The 20298-nt window shown below is 44.7% G+C and overlaps 1 protein-coding gene across 1 annotated transcript; it reads right to left on the bottom strand.

The window, feature by feature from the left end:
• Positions 1 to 2329: 2329 nt before the first annotated feature.
• KCNJ11 (potassium inwardly rectifying channel subfamily J member 11) lies at positions 2330 to 4300 on the bottom strand. Its single transcript, XM_073603933.1, has 2 exons — positions 2894 to 4300; positions 2330 to 2677 (listed from the first exon to the last, which is right to left on the bottom strand). Exons 1-2 carry the CDS (start codon positions 4019 to 4021, stop codon positions 2441 to 2443), a joined length of 1365 nt encoding a protein of 454 aa, XP_073460034.1. The 5' UTR covers positions 4022 to 4300; the 3' UTR covers positions 2330 to 2440.
• Between the last annotated feature and the right edge of the window lie 15998 nt (positions 4301 to 20298).

Raw genomic sequence — 20298 nt, 5'->3', positions numbered from 1 at the left:
TAGCTAATAAATGATGATTTTTACATGTCGGAGAGAAATGTCAGAATTGGCCTGGGTGCTCCAGAACGCCTGAAGGTGCTCCCTGCATGTTGGGCCTCTGTATGTGGCCACGCTGTGTAAAAGTCTCACACATGTGGTATCGCCATACTTGGGAGTAATAGCAGAATGTGTTTTGGGGTGTAATTTGTGGTATGCATATGTGGTGTGTGAGAAATAACCTGCTAATATGACAATTTTGTGGAAAAAAAAAACAAGAAAAAAAAAAACTTGATTTTGCAAAGAATTGTGGGAAAAAATGCCAACTTCAAAAAACTCACCATGCCTCTTACTAAATACCTTGGAATGTCTTCTTTCCAAAAAGGGGTCATTTGGGGGGTATTTGTACTTTTCTTGAATGTTAGGGTCTCAAGAATATAGATAGGCCGTCAGTACTTCAGATGTGATCAATTTTCAGAGATTGGCACCATAGTTTTTGGACTCTATAACTTTCACAAAGACCAAATAATATCCACCGATTTGGGTTATTTTTATCAAAGATATGTAGCGGTATAAATTTTGGCCAAAATATATGAAGAAAAATTACTAATTTGCAAACTTTTATAACAGAAACGAACATAAATGCATTTTTTTAGATTCTTCGTTTTTTTTTTTTTTTTTATAGCGCAAAAAATAAAGAACCCAGCGGTGATTAAATACCACCAAAAGAAAGCTCTATTTGTGTGAAAAAAAGGACAAAAATTTCATAAAGATACAGTGTTGCATGACTGAGTAATTGTCATTCAAAATGTGAGAGCACCGAAAGCTGAAAATTGGTCTGGTTATTAAGGGGGTTTAAAGTGGAGTTCCAACCAAAAATAGAACTTCCACTTTTTGGATTCCTCCCCCCCTCCGGTGTCACATTCGGCACCTTTCAGGGGGGAGGAGGGAGCAGATATCTGTCTAATACAGGTATTTGCTCCCACTTCCTGGCATAGATCACCGTGGAGCTTGCGGTGACCTACGCCACTTCCGGCGCCTACACTGTCCTCCCCCGCTGTATTCTGGGAGACACAGAACACAGCAGGGAGCTGAGAGGACACGCAGCTTGACTCGCGCATGCGCAGTAGGGAACCAGGAAGTGAAACCGCACGGCTTTACTTCCTTATTCCCTTACCAAGGATGGCGGCGGCAGCAGCCTAGAGCCGAAGGACGGATCGGCTTCAAGTGCCGACATGGCGGCTCCCAGGACAGGTAAGTGTCCATATATTAGAAGTCAGCAGCTGCAGGATTTGTATCCGCTGGCTTCTAATATTTTTTTTTCAGCGAACCTCCGTTTTAAGAGCCCAGTGGTCAAGTGGTTAAGACATCAGCATACCAAGACATTTTAGATAATTTCTCAGTTTGGGGATGGCCCCTTCCTATTCCAACATGACTGTGCACCAGGTCCTGACCTCAACCCCATAGAACACCTTTGTGATGAATTAGAGAGTAGACTGTGAGCCAGGCCTTCTCATCCAACATCAGTGCCTGACCTCACAAATGCTCTTCTGGAAGAATGGTCAAACATTCCCACAGACACCCTCCTAAACCTTGTGGATGACCTCCCCAGAAGAGGTGAAGCTGTTATAGCTGCAAAGGGCGGAGCCAACTCAATATTGAACCCTCCGGACTAAGACTGGGATGTCATTAAAGATCATGTGTGTGTAAAGGCAGGTGTCCCAATACTTTTGGGAATATAGTGTGTGTATATATATATATATATATATATATATATATATATATATAGACAGCAATATACAGAAACCTGATACAATGGGAATATTTTGTATCTGTGTAGAAGTCATTACTATTCTGGAAGTCCTCGGTGTATATATAATGTATATTTATAAACATGTATATACTGTATACAGACATCATACAATAGAATTATTTTGTATCAATTTAGAAGTTACTATTTCAGTACAGCGAGTTCTAATGATCTCCTGTGTACCGTATATATACTATATACTATATATACACAGCTGTATGTATACAGAGCTCATACAATGTGAATATCTGTGTACTGTATATATAATATATATTTATAAATATACAATGTAAATATTTTGTATCCATGTAGAAGTTGTTATATTTGTGCGCAGAGATCGCTGCGTTCTCATTGGACAATCACTCTCTGACACGAGGGGTACAGACTTTTTTTTATATTTTTCATTTTACCATAAATTACCCCAAAAACTCAAACCCTCCAGACCCCCCCCCCCCCCCCATCCCCCCACATTCTATAGACAGAGAGCCAATACCTGAATCGGGGGCTCAGCTGCTGCAGAACCTCTTGTTGTGGGAAGTGATCACAGCGCAGTGAGAAGACACAATAATCAATATTCTATATACAATTATCAATAATTGATCAGATAATGAAGAGAACTCAGTAATGAGATGATTAGAGCAAGACCTCAATTTATTATCTACCGCGTGCGGTCACACAATCGCCCCGTGCCACGCCTTCACAAGCGGGGGGCTCCGCTGCGCCTTCACAAGTGGGGGGCTCCGCTGCGCCTTCACAAGCGGGGGGCTCCGCTGCGCCTTCACAAGTGGGGGGCTCCGCTGCGCCTTCACAAGCGGGGGGCTCCGCTGCGCCTTCACAAGTGGGGGGCTCTTTAAGACTTCGGGAGTTTTCTGCGTCCTTCTCTCTGTGCAGCTTAATAAGTGGAATAAACATAAAAAGGATAAAATATTATAAAACCAGCAAAGCGTTTCTTATCTATAGAAACATCCGACCCTCTTCATCCCGGCAGAGGGGTGCCCAGTACTGCATAGAATAATATTGGCCCCCGGGGCCCCTGGATCCCATCTGGTGGGGGTCACACCAGGGTCAGGTGGGTTCATCAGTAAACAAAGTGAACTTTGGCTTTACCTTGATGGTCATATTGCGTTTTCGGATGGTGCTCTTTGGGGAGAAGGAGATGCCGTCCAGTTTGCTGCGATCCTCATCCAGCTGTCTAGCCGTACAATTCGGCGTAGGTGTTTTTACCGTGTTACCAAACTTGGAATAGTCCACCGAGTACCTCCCGTCTTCCTCGGCCACAACGGGAACAAAACGTCGGCCCCAGAGGATCTCGTCGGCCAAGTAGGAAGTTCTGGCTTGGGTGGTGATGCCGGTGGTCTCCACCACACCTTCCAGGATGACGACAATCTCCAGGTCCTGGTGGTGGTTGAGGTCAGAGGATGAGATGTCGTAGAGGGGGCTGTCTTTGGTGATGATGTGACAAATGATGAGTGGGGACACCAAGAATATCCCATTGGTGCTGACTGGGTTCTCCATCTGGATATCGATCTGGTCGAGGGGCAGAACTTCGCCTTCCAGGCTGCTGGACTTCCGGACCACCTGCATGCGGATGGTGGCACTGATGATCATGCTCTTCCTCAGGTCACCCACCCGGAACATGAAGCAGAGCTTACCATTCCTCAGACCGATGACGGCGTGTTTGCTGAAGATGAGGGTCTCGGCTCGGCGATGGGCCTGCGCCGTCTTCATGAAGATACAACCCAACATGATGGCATTGATGACCAACCCAACAATGTTCTGGATGATGAGGATCAAGATGGCAATGGGGCATTCCTCCGTTATCATTCGCCCACCAAAGCCGATGGTGACCTGCACTTCGATGGAGAAGAGGAAGGCGGCGGTAAAGGACTGGACGCTGGTGACACAGGGCACAAAGTCCTCCGGGTTGTTGTCTAAGTCGCCATGGGCGAAGGCAATGAGCCACCAGATCATGCCGAAGAGGAGCCAGGTGCAGAGGAAGGACATGGTGAAGATCAGGAGGGTGTAGTGCCACTTGAGGTCCACCACGGTGGTGAAGACGTCCATCAGGAAGCGGCCCTGCTCACGGATGTTCTTGTGGGCCACATTGCAGGCGCCATTCTTGGCCACGAAGCGCGCCCGGCGTTCCTTGACTTTGTACCTCGGCTCATTGATGTCCTCGGCCAGGCGAGTGGTGAGAACATATTCCTCAGGGATGAGTCCCTTCCTGGACAACATGACTATGCCATGCTAGAGGTGCAAGGCAATGCAACCAGATCTCAGCTGAACATCTGCCCCTGCCAATCACCAGGGTGGGGGAGGGGGCTGAACTACTACAGGGCTGGGGGGCCCCTCACACCTCCATCAGGGGCCCCGGAAATACCACAAGTTCCGCAGATCAGCTCCGATCCGGCCCGGCCACCGGGAAAGACACACCGGAGATACTGCCGGAGAGACAACCGGGAGGTGAATGAGATCCGCAGAGCCGGTGAGCGGCGATCCCGACCGCGGCCAACAGAGGGCGCGCCAGACCAGAGAATCCAGACAAAGGGAGATATATTATATAATGGTCCAATACTATAATATATACCCCCGTAATATATACTATATACCCCCAATATAATCATATATACAGCCAGACCGGGGAATCCAGACAAAGGGAGATATATTATATAATGGTCCAATACTATAATATATACCCCCATAATATATACCCCCAATATAATCATATATACAGCCAGACCAGAGAATCCAGACAAAGGGAGATAATTATATAATGGTACAATACTATATATAACCCTATAATATATACTATATAGTATAATATATACCCCTCAAAATATATACCCCCCATAATATATACAATATAATACCCCAATACATTATTATACACAACCAGACAATGAGATGGGGGAGACCTATATTATATAATACTGCCCATAGTATAATATTATACCTCTCATAATATATATTATTTATTATCTCAATATTGTAATACACACCGAGATAAAGGGCTGGGTATGTAGGAGTGATATATTGTATAATGCTCCAATACTATAATAATACACCCCTCATCATAGAATAATATACAGTATGTGACAAAAGTAAGTACACCCCTCAGTGACATTTGTGTAAATCTTTTCTTCTATCTTTTCATGTGACAACACTGAAGAAATGACACTTGTCTACAATGTAAAGTAGTGAGTGTACAGCTTGTATAACAGTGTAAATTTACTGTCCCCTCAAAATAACTCAACACACAGCCATTAATGTCTAAACCGCTGGCAACAAAAGTCAGTACACCCCTAAGTGAAAATGTCCAAACTGGGCCCAATTAGCCATTTTCCCTCCCCCGGTGTCATGTGACTCGTTAGTGTTACAAGGTCTCAGGTGTGAATGGGGAGCAGGTGTGTTAAATTTGGTGTTATCGCTCTCACTCTCCCATACTGGTCACTGGAAGTACAACATGGCACCTCATGGCAAAGAACTCTCTGAGGATCTGAAAAAAAGAATTGTTGCTCTACATAAAGATGGCCTAGGCTATAAGAAGATTGCCAAGACCCTGAAACTGAGCTGCAGCACGGTGGCCAAGACCATACAGCGGTATAACAGGACAGGTTCCACTCAGAACAGGCCTCACCATGGTCCACCAAAGAAGTTGAGGTCACGTGATCAGCGTCATATCCAGAGGTTGTCTTTGGGAAATAGACGTATGAGTGCTGCCAGCATTGCTGCAGAGGTTGTAGGGGTGGGGGGTCAGCCTGTCAGTGCTCAGACCATACGCCGCACACTGCATCAAATTGGTCTGCATGGCTGTCATCCCAGAAGGAAGCCTCTTCTAAAGATGATGTACAAGAAAGTCCACAAACAGTTTGCTGAAGACAAGCAGACTAAGGACATGGATTACTGGAACCATGTCCTGTGGTCTGATGAGACCAAGATAAATGTATTTGGTTCAGATGGTGACAAGCGTGTGTGGGGGCAACCAGGTGAGGAGGACAAAGACAAGTGTGTCTTGTCTACAGTCAAGCATGGTGGTGGGAGTGTCATGGTCTGGGGCTGCATGAGTGCTGCCGGCACTGGGGGGCTACAGAACATTGAGGGAACCATGAATGCCAACATGTACTGTGATATACTGAAGCAGAGCATGATCCCCTCCCTTCAGAGACTGGACCGCAGGGCAGTATTCCAACATGATAACCACCCCAAACACACCTCCAAGACCACCACTGCCTTGCTAAAGAAGCTGAGGGTAAAGGTGATGGACTGGCCAAGCATGTCTCCAGACCTAAACCCTATTGATCATCTGTGGGACATCCTCAAACGGAAGGTGGAGGAGCGCAAGGTCTCTAACATCCACCAGCTCTGTGATGTCATCATGGAGGAGGGGAAGAAGACTCCAGTGACAACCTGTGAAGCTCTGGTGACCTCCATGCCCAAGAGGGTTAAGGCAGTGCTGGAAAATAATGGAGGCCACACAAAATATTGACACTTTGGGCCCAATTTGGAGATTTTCACTTAGGGGTGTACTGACTTTTGTTGCCAGCGGTTTAGACATTAATGGCTGTGTGTTGAGTTATTTTGAGGGGACAGTAAATTTACACTGTTATACAAGCTGTACACTCACTACTTTACATTGTAGACAAGTGTCATTTCTTCAGTGTTGTCACATGAAAAGAGAGAAGAAAAGATTTACACAAATGTCACTGAGGGGTGTACTTACTTTTGTCACATACTGTATATATATATAATACTTCAATATGATGTTACAACCTATAAAAGTAAAATAATTTACAGTATATTATACTCTACATGTATTTATTATAGGTATTATATAGCGTCACCATCGATGTACAAACATATTATACATTCCCATCACTCCCTGCCCCCAGGAGCTTACACTCTAAGGCAATGTTTCTCCGCCGTCTCCAGGCACCCCATTCTCAAATATAAAAAACAAAATTAATTTTACATATCACAGCCGCCTCCAGACACACCAGACACTCTACATTGGAGGTGATTTATTCTTTTTATTCTTACAAAGCAAACACTTTTGCACACTGGTAGTGACTAGTATTCCGATGTTTCTCTTCTCCCTCAGCTTCTATCCATCACCCCAGCGCTGACGCAGAGGGGTGGGGGAGGGGCAAACAAAGACGCTATGCAGGTGCCTGACATCCTCTTCATCACCCGATGATGTCATAGAAGGATGTGTTGGTGCACAATGAAGACTCTGCACTCTGTCTATTATAACGTTTATTGGCCATTTTTAGGCATTTTGCCAAAGTACCCCCTGAAGGAACCTGAAGGCTTCCCTGAGGTCCCCAACTCACATATCGGGGACAATGAAGACCGGAGCCAAATCCCTCCCACAATGCCTCTGTAGTGTGGGAGGAAACCGGAGTCCCCGGAGGAACCCCCCCACAGGGAGAACGTGCAAACTCCATGCGGGTCAGTGGTTGGGATGGGAACTGATGACCCCGGTGCTGCCAGGGAGGGAGGGGGGTGCTCACCGCTCAGCCGCTGTATTATATCTTCTATACTATATATTATATAATCATTATACAAGTATAATAATATCCTAATCATTATAAAATGCTCTGATACTATAATAAGCCCTCATTATATACTTCCCATACAATATATTATATTATGATGATGGAGTTCTGCCATAATGTCTGCATGGAGTCTGTATGGTCATATGTGGGAGAGTCCATGTGCTCTCCCCTCCCCCCTGGGGGTTAGATTGTGAGCTCTTTGGGGCAGGGCACTAATCCCGCTTGATCTGTGGGTGTTGTACAACGCTGCTGAATATGTTGGTGATACATGAATACCCGCACTATATTATACAATACAGAGTTGTATCTGTGTAATATATGGATACAATGTCATATAATGATCTATAATGATGTGTAGTACACAGAGAACCTACAGGTAGGGGGCGCTCCTCTATCATCACACAGAGGAAGTGATCGGTGCACCTCTGATCTCCTTCCCTCAAAATCACCAATGAACGATTAACCCCTCAGCTGCTGGAAATTGTCTGATTTCCTTCATATTCATTATTAAAGTGCTCCGCCACCATGTGACAGTAGAGGACAATCACCCCCCTCCCCTCCCCCACACACAGGAGATAAATGATTTAATGAGAGCTCCGCTTACTGGTCCACAGGTGGAGACGGAGTGACTAATGTCTCCAGATACAGAGATGGGGGGGGAGGGGCGCCTCATAATGACGTCTGAGAGTGAAATATTATCCCTGCAAGAAATTATCAATGAGCATCCAACCAATACAGAAAACGATTTACAAATCCCTCCCCCCCCCCACACTCTATATAAAAATAATCCCCTCCCCCCTCTATTAATAATATTACCTAACCTGAACCAAACTGCAACCTCACCTCCATAATCCAACCCAATCCTAATTCTACATCCCAAACCCACCTCCATAATCCAACCCAATCCTAATTCTACATCCCAAACCCACCTCCATAACCCAACCCAATCCTAATTCTACATCCCAAACCCACCTCCATAATCCAACCCAATCCTAATTCTACATCCCAAACCCTAACCCACCTCCATAATCCAACCCAACCCTAATTCTACATCCCAAACCCACCTCCATAATCCAATCCAATCCTAATTCTACATCCCAAACCCACCTCCATAATACAACCCAATCCTAATTCTACATCCCAAACCCACCTCCATAACCCAACCCAATCCTAATTCTACATCCCAAACCCACCTCCATAATCCAACCCAATCCTAATTCTACATCCCAAACCCACCTCCATAATCCAACCCAATCCTAATTCTACATCCCAAACCCACCTCCATAACCCAACCCAATCCTAATTCTACATCCCAAACCCACCTCCATAATCCAACCCAATCCTAATTCTACATCCCAAACCCTAACCCACCTCCATAATCCAACCCAACCCTAATTCTACATCCCAAACCCACCTCCATAATCCAATCCAATCCTAATTCTACATCCCAAACCCACCTCCATAATACAACCCAATCCTAATTCTACATCCCAAACCCACCTCCATAACCCAACCCAATCCTAATTCTACATCCCAAACCCACCTCCATAATCCAACCCAATCCTAATTCTACATCCCAAACCCACCTCCATAATCCAACCCAATCCTAATTCTACATCCCAAACCCACCTCCATAACCCAACCCAATCCTAATTCTACATCCCAAACCCACCTCCATAATCCAACCCAATCCTAATTCTACATCCCAAACCCTAACCCACCTCCATAATCCAACCCAACCCTAATTCTACATCCCAAACCCACCTCCATAATCCAATCCAATCCTAATTCTACATCCCAAACCCACCTCCATAATACAACCCAATCCTAATTCTACATCCCAAACCCACCTCCATAACCCAACCCAATCCTAATTCTACATCCCAAACCCACCTCCATAATCCAACCCAATCCTAATTCTACATCCCAAACCCTAACCCACCTCCATAATCCAACCCAACCCTAATTCTACATCCCAAACCCACCTCCATAATCCAATCCAATCCTAATTCTACATCCCAAACCCACCTCCATAACCCAACCCAATCCTAATTCTACATCCCAAACCCACCTCCATAACCCAACCCAATCCTAATTCTACATCCCAAACCCACCTCCATAACCCAACCCAACCCAACCCTAATTCTACATCCCAAACCCACCTCCATAACCCAACCCAATCCTAATTCTACATCCCAAACCCACCTCCATAACCCAACCCAATCCTAATTCTACATCCCAAACCCACCTCCATAACCCAACCCAATCCTAATTCTACATCCCAAACCCACCTCCATAACCCAACCCAATCCTAATTCTACATCCCAAACCCACCTCCATAACCCAACCCAACCCTAATTCTACATCCCAAACCCACCTCCATAACCCAACCCAATCCTAATTCTACATCCCAAACCCACCTCCATAACCCAACCCAATCCTAATTCTACATCCCAAACCCACCTCCATAATCCAACCCAATCCTAATTCTACATTCCAAACCCTAACCCACCTCCATAATCCAACCCAATCCTAATTCTACATCCCAAACCCTAACCCACCTCCATAATCCAACCCAACCCTAATTCTACATCCCAAACCCACCTCCATAATCCAATCCAATCCTAATTCTACATCCCAAACCCACCTCCATAATCCAACCCAACCCTAATTCTACATCCCAAACCCACCTCCATAATCCAACCCAACCCTAATTCTACATCCCAAACCCACTTCCATAATACAAGCCAATCCTAATTCTACATCCAAACCCTTCTCCATAATCCAACCCAATCCTAATTCTACATCCAAACCCTTCTCCATAATCCAACCCAATCCTAATTCTACATCCCAAACCCACCTCCATAATCCAACCCAACCCTAATTCTACATCCAAACCCACCTCCATAATCCAACCCAATCCTAATTCTACATCCCAAACCCCACCTCCATAATCCAACCCAATCCTAATTCTACATCCCAAACCCACCTCCATAATCCAACCCAATCCTAATTCTACATCCAAACCCACCTCCATAATCCAACCCAATCCTAATTCTACATCCAAACCCACCTCCATAATCCAACCCAATCCTAATTCTACATTCCAAACCCTAACCCACCTCCATAATCCAACCCAATCCTAATTCTACATCCAAACCCTTCTCCATAATCCAACCCAATCCTAATTCTACATCCAAACCCACCTCCATAACCCAACCCAATCCTAATTCTACATCCAAACCCTTCTCCATAATCCAACCCAATCCTAATTCTACATCCAAACCCACCTCCATAACCCAACCCAATCCTAATTCTACATCCCAAATCCACCTCCATAATCCAACCCAATCCTAATTCTACATCCAAACCCTAACCCACCTCCATAATCCAACCCAATCCTAATTCAACATCCCAAACCCTAACCCACCTCCATAATCCAACCCAATCCTAATTCTACATCCAAACCCACCTCCATAATCCAACCCAATCCTAATTCTACATCCCAAATCCTAACCCACCTCCATAATCCAACCCAACCCTAATTCTACATCCCAAACCCACCTCCATAATCCAACCCAACCCTAATTCTACATCCAAACCCACCTCTATAATCCAACCCAATCCTAACTCTACATCCAAACCCTAACCCACCTCCATAATCCAACCCAACCCTAATTCTACATCTCAAACCCTAACCCACCCCCATAATCCAACCAATCTCAATTCTACATCCCAAATCCTAACCCACCTCCATAATCCAACCCAATCCTAATTCTACATCCCAAACCCACCTCCTTAATCCAACCCAACCCTAATTCTACATCCCAAACCCACCTCCATAATCCAACCCAACCCTAATTCTACATCCCAAACCCACCTCCATAATCCAACCAATCTCAATTTTACATCCCAAATCCTAACCCACCTCCATAATCCAACCCAATCCTAATTCTACATCCCAAACCCTAACCCACCTCCATAATCCAACCCAACCCTAATTCTACATCCCAAACCCACCTCCATAATCCAACCCAATCCTAATTTTACATCCAAACCCACCTCCATAATCCAACCCAACCTGAATTCTACATCCCAAACCCTAACCCACCTCCATAATCCAACCCAATCCTAATTCTACATCCCAAACCCTAACCCACCTCCATAATCCAACCCAATCCTAATTCTACATCCCAAACCCTAACCCACCTCCATAATCCAACCCAATCCTAATTCTACATCCCAAATCCTAACCCACCTCCATAATCCAACCCAATCCTAATTCAACATCCCAAACCCTAACCCACCTCCATAATCCAACCCAATCCTAATTCTACATCCCAAACCCTAACCCACCTCCATAATCCAACCCAATCCTAATTCTACATCCCAAACCCTAACCCACCTCCATAATCCAACCCAATCCTAATTCTACATCCAAACCCTAACCCACCTCCATAATCCAACCCAATCCTAATTCTACATGCCAAACCCTAACCCACCTCCATAATCCAACCCAATCCTAATTCTACATGCCAAACCCTAACCCACCTCCATAATCCAACCCAACCCTAATTCTACATCCCAAACCCTAACCCACCCCCATAATCCAACCAATCTCAATTCTACATCCCAAATCCTAACCCACCTCCATAATCCAACCCAATCCTAATTCTACATCCCAAACCCTAACCCACCTCCATAATCCAACCCAATCCTAATTCTACATCCCAAACCCTAACCCACCTCCATAATCCAACCCAACCCGAATTCTACATCCCAAACCCTAACCCACCTCCATAATCCAACCCAATCCAAATTCTACATCCCAAACCCTAACCCACCTCCATAATCAAACCCAATCCTAATTCTACATGCCAAACCCTAACCCACCTCCATAATCCAACCCAATCTCAATTCTACATCCCAAATCCTAACTCACCTCCATAATCCAACCCAATCCTAATTCAACATCCCAAATCCTAACCCACCTCCATAATCCAACCCAATCCTAATTCAACATCCCAAACCCTAACCCACCTCCATAATCCAACCCAATCCTAATTCTACATCCCAAACCCTAACCCACCTCCATAATCCAACCCAACCCTAATTTTAGATCTCAAACCCTAACCCACCTCCATAATCCAACCCAACCCTAATTTTAGATCTCAAACCCTAACCCACCTCCATAATCCAACCCAACCCTAATTTTAGATCCCAAACCCTAACCCACCCCCATAATCCAACCCAATCCTAATTCAACATCCCAAACCCTAACCCACCTCCATAATCCAACCCAATCCTAATTCTACATCCCATACCCTAACCCACCTCCATAATCCAACCCAATCCAAATTCTACATCCCAAACCCTAACCCACCTCCATAATCCAACCCAATCCTAATTCTACATGCCAAACCCTAACCCACCTCCATAATCCAACCCAATCTCAATTCTACATCCCAAATCCTAACCCACCTCCATAATCCAACCCAATCCTAATTCTACATGCCAAACCCTAACCCACCTCCATAATCCAACCCAACCCTAATTCTACATCCCAAACCCTAACCCACCCCCATAATCCAACCAATCTCAATTCTACATCCCAAATCCTAACCCACCTCCATAATCCAACCCAATCCTAATTCTACATCCCAAACCCTAACCCACCTCCATAATCCAACCCAATCCTAATTCTACATCCCAAACCCTAACCCACCTCCATAATCCAACCCAACCCGAATTCTACATCCCAAACCCTAACCCACCTCCATAATCCAACCCAATCCAAATTCTACATCCCAAACCCTAACCCACCTCCATAATCAAACCCAATCCTAATTCTACATGCCAAACCCTAACCCACCTCCATAATCCAACCCAATCTCAATTCTACATCCCAAATCCTAACTCACCTCCATAATCCAACCCAATCCTAATTCAACATCCCAAATCCTAACCCACCTCCATAATCCAACCCAATCCTAATTCAACATCCCAAACCCTAACCCACCTCCATAATCCAACCCAATCCTAATTCTACATCCCAAACCCTAACCCACCTCCATAATCCAACCCAACCCTAATTTTAGATCTCAAACCCTAACCCACCTCCATAATCCAACCCAACCCTAATTTTAGATCTCAAACCCTAACCCACCTCCATAATCCAACCCAACCCTAATTTTAGATCCCAAACCCTAACCCACCCCCATAATCCAACCCAATCCTAATTCAACATCCCAAACCCTAACCCACCTCCATAATCCAACCCAATCCTAATTCTACATCCCATACCCTAACCCACCTCCATAATCCAACCCAATCCAAATTCTACATCCCAAACCCTAACCCACCTCCATAATCCAACCCAATCCTAATTCTACATGCCAAACCCTAACCCACCTCCATAATCCAACCCAATCTCAATTCTACATCCCAAATCCTAACCCACCTCCATAATCCAACCCAATCCTAATTCAACATCCCAAACCCTAACCCACCTCCATAATCCAACCCAATCCTAATTCAACATCCCAAAACCTAACCCACCTCCATAATCCAACCCAATCCTAATTCTACATCCCAAACCCTAACCCACCTCCATAATCCAACCCAACCCTAATTCTACATCCCAAACCCACCTCCATAATCCAACCCAACCCTAATTCTACATCCCAAACCCACCTCCATAATCCAACCCAACCCTAATTCTACATCCCAAACCCACCTCCATAATCCAACCCAATCCTAATTTTACATCCAAACCCACCTCCATAATCCAACCCAACCCTAATTCTACATGCCAAACCCTAACCCACCTCCATAATCCATCCCAATCCTAATTCTACATCCCAAACCCTAATCCACCTCCATAATCCAACCCAACCCTAATTTTAGATCTCAAACCCTAACCCACCTCCATAATCCAACCCAACCCTAATTTTAGATCCCAAACCCTAACCCACCCCCATAATCCAACCCAATCTCAATTCTACATCCCAAATTCTAACCCACCTCCATAATCCAACCCAATCCTAATTCTACATCCCAAAACCTAACCCACCTCCATAATCCAACCCAACCCTAATTCTACATCCAATCCTAAGCCAAACCCTAACCCACCATCAGGGCTGTCTTTAATATTGATTGGACCCTGGGCAAAAATTTTCTTGGGGCCCCCCCATGCAGTTTTGCTCTCCACCTGCTCTGAGACATACAATAAATAGCAGCTAGACTCAAAATCAGTTTACTGAATCAGATCAGACAGTGATTGCGATTGGTTGCCAGAGGTTACAGTGTATCATTACCGATCACTGACTGGTTGCTAGAGGTTACAGCAAACATTTCAGCTCACTGATTAGTTGCTAGAGGTTACAGCACACGATTTCTGCTTGCTAATTGGTTGCTAGCGATTACTGTACATCAATACTGCTCACTGATTGGTTACTGCGCATCATTACTGCTTACTGATTGGTTGCTAGAGGTTACAGTACATCATCTCCTCACTGGCTGCACACCATGGACTGGACCTTTCTCACCTGTGCACCCCAAACTGTAATTCCTTCTCTGCCTACCTCTGCACACCACACACTACCCTCCCCCCACTAATTTGCTTACCTGTGCAGAACAGGCTGATGGTAAGCTTAATGACCACAGTTGTAAGCAGGACTTTCAAGCATGCCTCTTTATCTCCCCAGTGGGTAGCATTCAGTATAGGTGATGGTGGATATGACCTTAGGGGGGGCGTGATATACATATGAATACTACCTCTGTTTACATAGAATGCTGCCGGTCTGCCACTATTTACATATCAATGCCGATATTTACATGTAAACACAGGGTCTGCAGGTGAGTCATCTGTACACAACAACAAGGCAGAGCTGGGCAGCATTAATAACAGAACTTCACAATGAGATATTAGGACACAGCATGGGACTAAAACCTCAAGGGACGAGGTAATTTAAACTGGAAAAGTTGGCAAGCATGAGGCAGCTGCTTTGGGCCCCACAACAATGAAAGGGCCCAGGGCAGCTGCCCCTTTTGCCCTACCTTAAAGACGGCCCTGCCCACCACCCTCATCCAACCCTTATCTAAACCCAATTTTTACCCTTCATCCCCCAATCCTAATTCTACATCCCAAACCCTAACCCATCTCCATAATCCAACCTAACCCTAATTCTACATCAAACCCCAACCTACCACCCTCGTCAAACCCTTATCTAAACCCAATCTCTACCCTTCATCCCCCAATCCCAACCCAATCCTAATTTTACATCCCAAACCCTAATGCCCTGTACACATGACCGGTTTTGCCGGAATAAACTCTGAAGGTTTTTCTGACGGAGTTCCGATGGAATTCCACTCAAGCTGTCTTGCATACACACAGTCACACCAAAGTCCGACCGTCCAGAACGCGGTGACGTACAACATGTACGACGGGACTAGAAAACGGAAGTTCAATAGCCAGTAGCCAATAGCTTCTGTCTCGTACTTGCTTCAGAGCATGCGCTGTTTTTGGTGCGTTGGAGCAGCATACAGACAAGCGTTTTTTCCGATAGTAATTTGTTCCGTCGGAAAAATATAGAACATGTTCTCTATCTAAGTTGTCTGAATTTTCGACAGAAAAAGTCCGATGGGGCATACACATGGTCGGAATATATGACGAGAAGCTCCCATCGGACTCTTTCTGTCGGAAACTCCGCTCGTGTGTATGCGGCATAACCCTCCATCATAACCCAACCCAACCCTAATTCTACATCAAAATTTAAACCCAACCCTAACCCTAACCCACCACCCTAATTCTACATCCAAACCTAAACCAAACCCTAACCCACCACCCTTATCCAACCCAACCCTAATTTTTCATCAAAACCTAAACCCAACCCTATTCTTGCCTTGGTGGAGGCCGCGGATGTCCGTCGGGTAGGAGCCCAGTGCGAGTACTGGGGACTCTCAAGAACTTATAGGTATGATCCTGATCCCCTTCCTTTACCTATCCCCACTCCTACTGTTTTCTTTTTTTAATTTTTATTTATTTACTGTTAATATTATATTGGGACCTGGATTGCGTGTCCCTTTTGTTTGTTATGGCTGATAAGTACTGCCAAGTTTCCCTGCTGGAAGGTGGGCTGCCAGGTGGGTGGCAGCAGTGCTCTGCCTCCCACCGGAGTTCTGGAGGGGCTCGGATGTGGCTTAGGCCTGGGCGGAATATTTGAGGAGGTTAGTTGAAGGTACTGGCTACCCCCTTCTCCCGGTTTGAGGCTCCGGCCGGGCGGTGTCGGAGTCAATCCAGACCATCTCATTTGCTGGGTTCGGTGGCCTCCCCCTGTAGGCCAATACATGGTTGGCGGTTGAAAGTCTGAACCTACCTTAAGCAACAGGCTCATGGCAACACAGGAGACTTGTACCCTCGTAATAAGAGAAAATCTCCTCACACTGTACCTGTTTCTGTTTGTTTTATGTTACTATTTTTCCCAACAAAAGATAAATATCTGTGTCACCATTATACTTTTACTGCAAATGTATGTCAAGATTAGTGACCGTACCCAATAAACAAGAAAGAAGGTCTGGATTCTTTCCTAAATATACAGAATATAACTGGGTATTGACATTTATAGGTAAAGTTGATCCAGGGAAAATCCGATTACCTCTCTGGGATCAAGAAGGACTTTTTTCCTCCAGCTGTAGCAAATTGGATCATGCTTTGTTGGGATTTTATGCCTTCCTCTGGATCAACTGTGGGTATAGGATTGTGTATATGGGATTGTATGATATTATTTTTTATTTATTTATTTATTTTTATGGTTGAACTAGATGGACTTTTGTCTTTTTTCAACCTGATTAACTATTAACTATGTAACAAAGTTTTAAAAAAAAAACTAAACCCTACTCCAACCCACCACCCTCTTCCAACCCTTATCTAAACCCAATCACTACCCTTCATCCCCTAATCCTAACCCAATCCTAATTCTACATCACAAACCCTAACCCTCCTCCATAATCCAACCCAATCCTAATGCTACATCAAAAACTAAACCCAACCCTAACCCACCACCCTCATCCAACCCAGCCCTAATTCTACATCCAAACCTAAACCAAACCCTAACCCACCACCCTCATCCAACCCATCCCTAATTCTTCATCAAAACCTAAACCCAAACCTAACCCACCACCCTCATCCAACTCAACCCCAATTCTTCATCAAAACCTAAACCGAACCCAACCCTAACCCACCACCCTCATCCAACCCTAAGCCACCATCCTCATTCAACCCAGCCCTAATTCTTCATCAAAACCTAAACTCAACCCTAACCCACCAACCTCATCCAACTCAACCCTAATTCTTCATCAAAAACTAAACCCAACCCTAACCCACCACACTCATCCAACTCAACCCCAATTCTTCATCAAAACCTAAACCCAACCCTAACTCACAACCCTCATCCAACCCAATCCTAATTCTTTATCAAAACCTAAACTCATCCCCAACCCACCACCCTCATCCAACCCAATCCTAATTCTTTATCAAAACCTAAACTCAACCCCAACCCACCAACTTCATCCAACTCAACCCTAATTCTTCATCAAAACCTAAACCCAAACCTAACCCACCACACTCATCTAACTCAACCCCAATTCTTCATCAAAACCTAAACCCAACCCTAACCCACCACCCTCATCCAACCCAACCCTAATTCTTTATCAAAAACTAAACCCAACTTTAACCCAACACCCTCATCCAACCCAGCCTTAATTCTTCATCACAACCTAAATCCAACCCTAACCCACCACCCTCATCCAACCCAACCCTAATTCTTCATCAAAACCTAAACTCAACCCTAACCCACCACCCTCATCCAACCCAACCCTACCCTAATTCTTCATCAAACCCTAAACCCAACCCTAACCCACCACCCTCATCCAACCCAACCCTAATTCATCATCAAAACCTAAACTCAACCCTAACCCACCACCCTCATCCAACCCAACCCTAATTCTTCATCAAAACCTAAACCCAACCCTAACCCACCGCCATCATTCAACCCTTATCTAAAACCAGTCTAAACCCTTCACCCCCCAAATCCTAAGCACAACATGATTCCTAAACCTATAGGTCTAACCCAAACTAATAGCTCCAAACCCAACTCTTACCACAACCATGACCCCACCACCCTAATCCAATTCTAACCTAAAACCAGTCTGAACCCTTCATCCCTCAATCCTAATCCAACACTAATCCTAACCCCTAAAACAACCCTAACCCTATAGCCCTAATCCTACAACCCTGACTCACACCTAACCCTACATGTACAGCCTTAACCCAAACATATCCAGGGAGCACAAACCCCTGACTCAACCCTATTCCTACAGCTCCAACTTGACTAACACCCTAATGCCAACCTCTAACCCAATCATTTCCTTTTGGGATTATTAAAGTATTCTGAACTCTTACCCTAACCTAAGGGTAAACCACATATTACCGCTTTAATTCTTTACCACTAATCCTAACCCAGCCCTAACCCAACCAGAATACTACAGCTCTTATCATAACCTCTAGCCTGACCCTACACCACTAATCCTAACCCAACCCTAATTCTTCACCACTTATCTTAGCCCAACCCTAACCAAACCATAATACTACAGCTCTAATCGTAACCTCTAGCCTCACCCTACACAACTAATCCTAACCCAACCCCAATCCTACATCCCTAAACCTAACCCAACCCAACCCTAATCCAACATCCCTAAACCTAACCCAACCCTAAACCTACATCCCTAAACCTAACCCAACCCTAAACCTACATCCCTAAACCTAACCCAACCCTAATCCTATATCCCTAAGCCTAACCCAACCCTAGGGTATATGGAAGAAGTGATTGGGACTTTATATGAAACATGCAGCCAGGGAGGCATCACGACATGTACTGGAAATGGAGCGAGTACAAAGAAGGGCAACAAAGCTAATAAAGGGTCTGGAGGATCTTAGTTATGAGGAAAGGTTGTGAGCTCTGAACTTATTCTCTCTGGAGAAGAGACGCTTGAGAGGGGATATGATTTCATTGTATAAATACCGGACTGGTGACCCCACAATATACAAATACCGGACTGGTGACCCCACAATATATAAATACCGGACTGGTGACCCCAGAATATATAAATACCGGACTGGTGACCCCACAATATATAAATACCGGACTGGTGACCCCACAATATATAAATACTGGACTGGTGACCCCACAATATACAAATACCGGACTGGTGACCCCACAATATACAAATACCGGACTGGTGACCCCACAATATATAAATACCGGACTGGTGACCCCACAATATACAAATACCGGACTGGTGACCCCACAATATATAAATACTGGACTGGTGACCCCACGATATATAAATACTGGACTGGTGACCCCACAATATATAAATACCGGACTGGTGACCCCACAATAGGGATAAAACTTTATCGCAGAAGAGAGTTTATCCCTTTCATGACTAGGCCTATTTTTGACATTTGGTGTTTACAAGTTAAAATCCGTATTTTTTGCTAGAAAATTACTTAGAACCCCCAAACATTATATATATATTTTTAGCAGAGAATCTAGAGAATAAAATGGCGATTGTTGCAATATTTTATATCACACGGTATTTGTGCAGCGGTGTTTTAAACGCAAATTTTTGGGAAAGGGGACACTTTCATGAATTAAAAAAACAAACAAACAGTAAAGTTACCCCAATTTTTTTTGTATAATGTAAATGATGATGTTATGCTGAGTAAATAGATACCAAACATGTCACGCTTTATAATTGCACGCACTTGTGGAATGGCGGCAAAATACGGTACCTAAGAATTTCCTTAGGCGACGATTTAAATTTTTTTTACGGTTACCAGGTTAGAGTTACAGAGGCGGTCTGGTGCTAGAATTATTGCTCTCGCTCTGACGACCA

The sequence above is a fragment of the Aquarana catesbeiana genome, linkage group LG11 (genome assembly GCF_042186555.1).
Source record: "Aquarana catesbeiana isolate 2022-GZ linkage group LG11, ASM4218655v1, whole genome shotgun sequence".
In the NCBI taxonomy this organism is placed as follows: domain Eukaryota; kingdom Metazoa; phylum Chordata; class Amphibia; order Anura; family Ranidae; genus Aquarana; species Aquarana catesbeiana.
The sequence above is the reverse complement of the archived record's forward strand: the minus strand, read 5'-3'. Positions and strand labels throughout refer to the sequence as shown.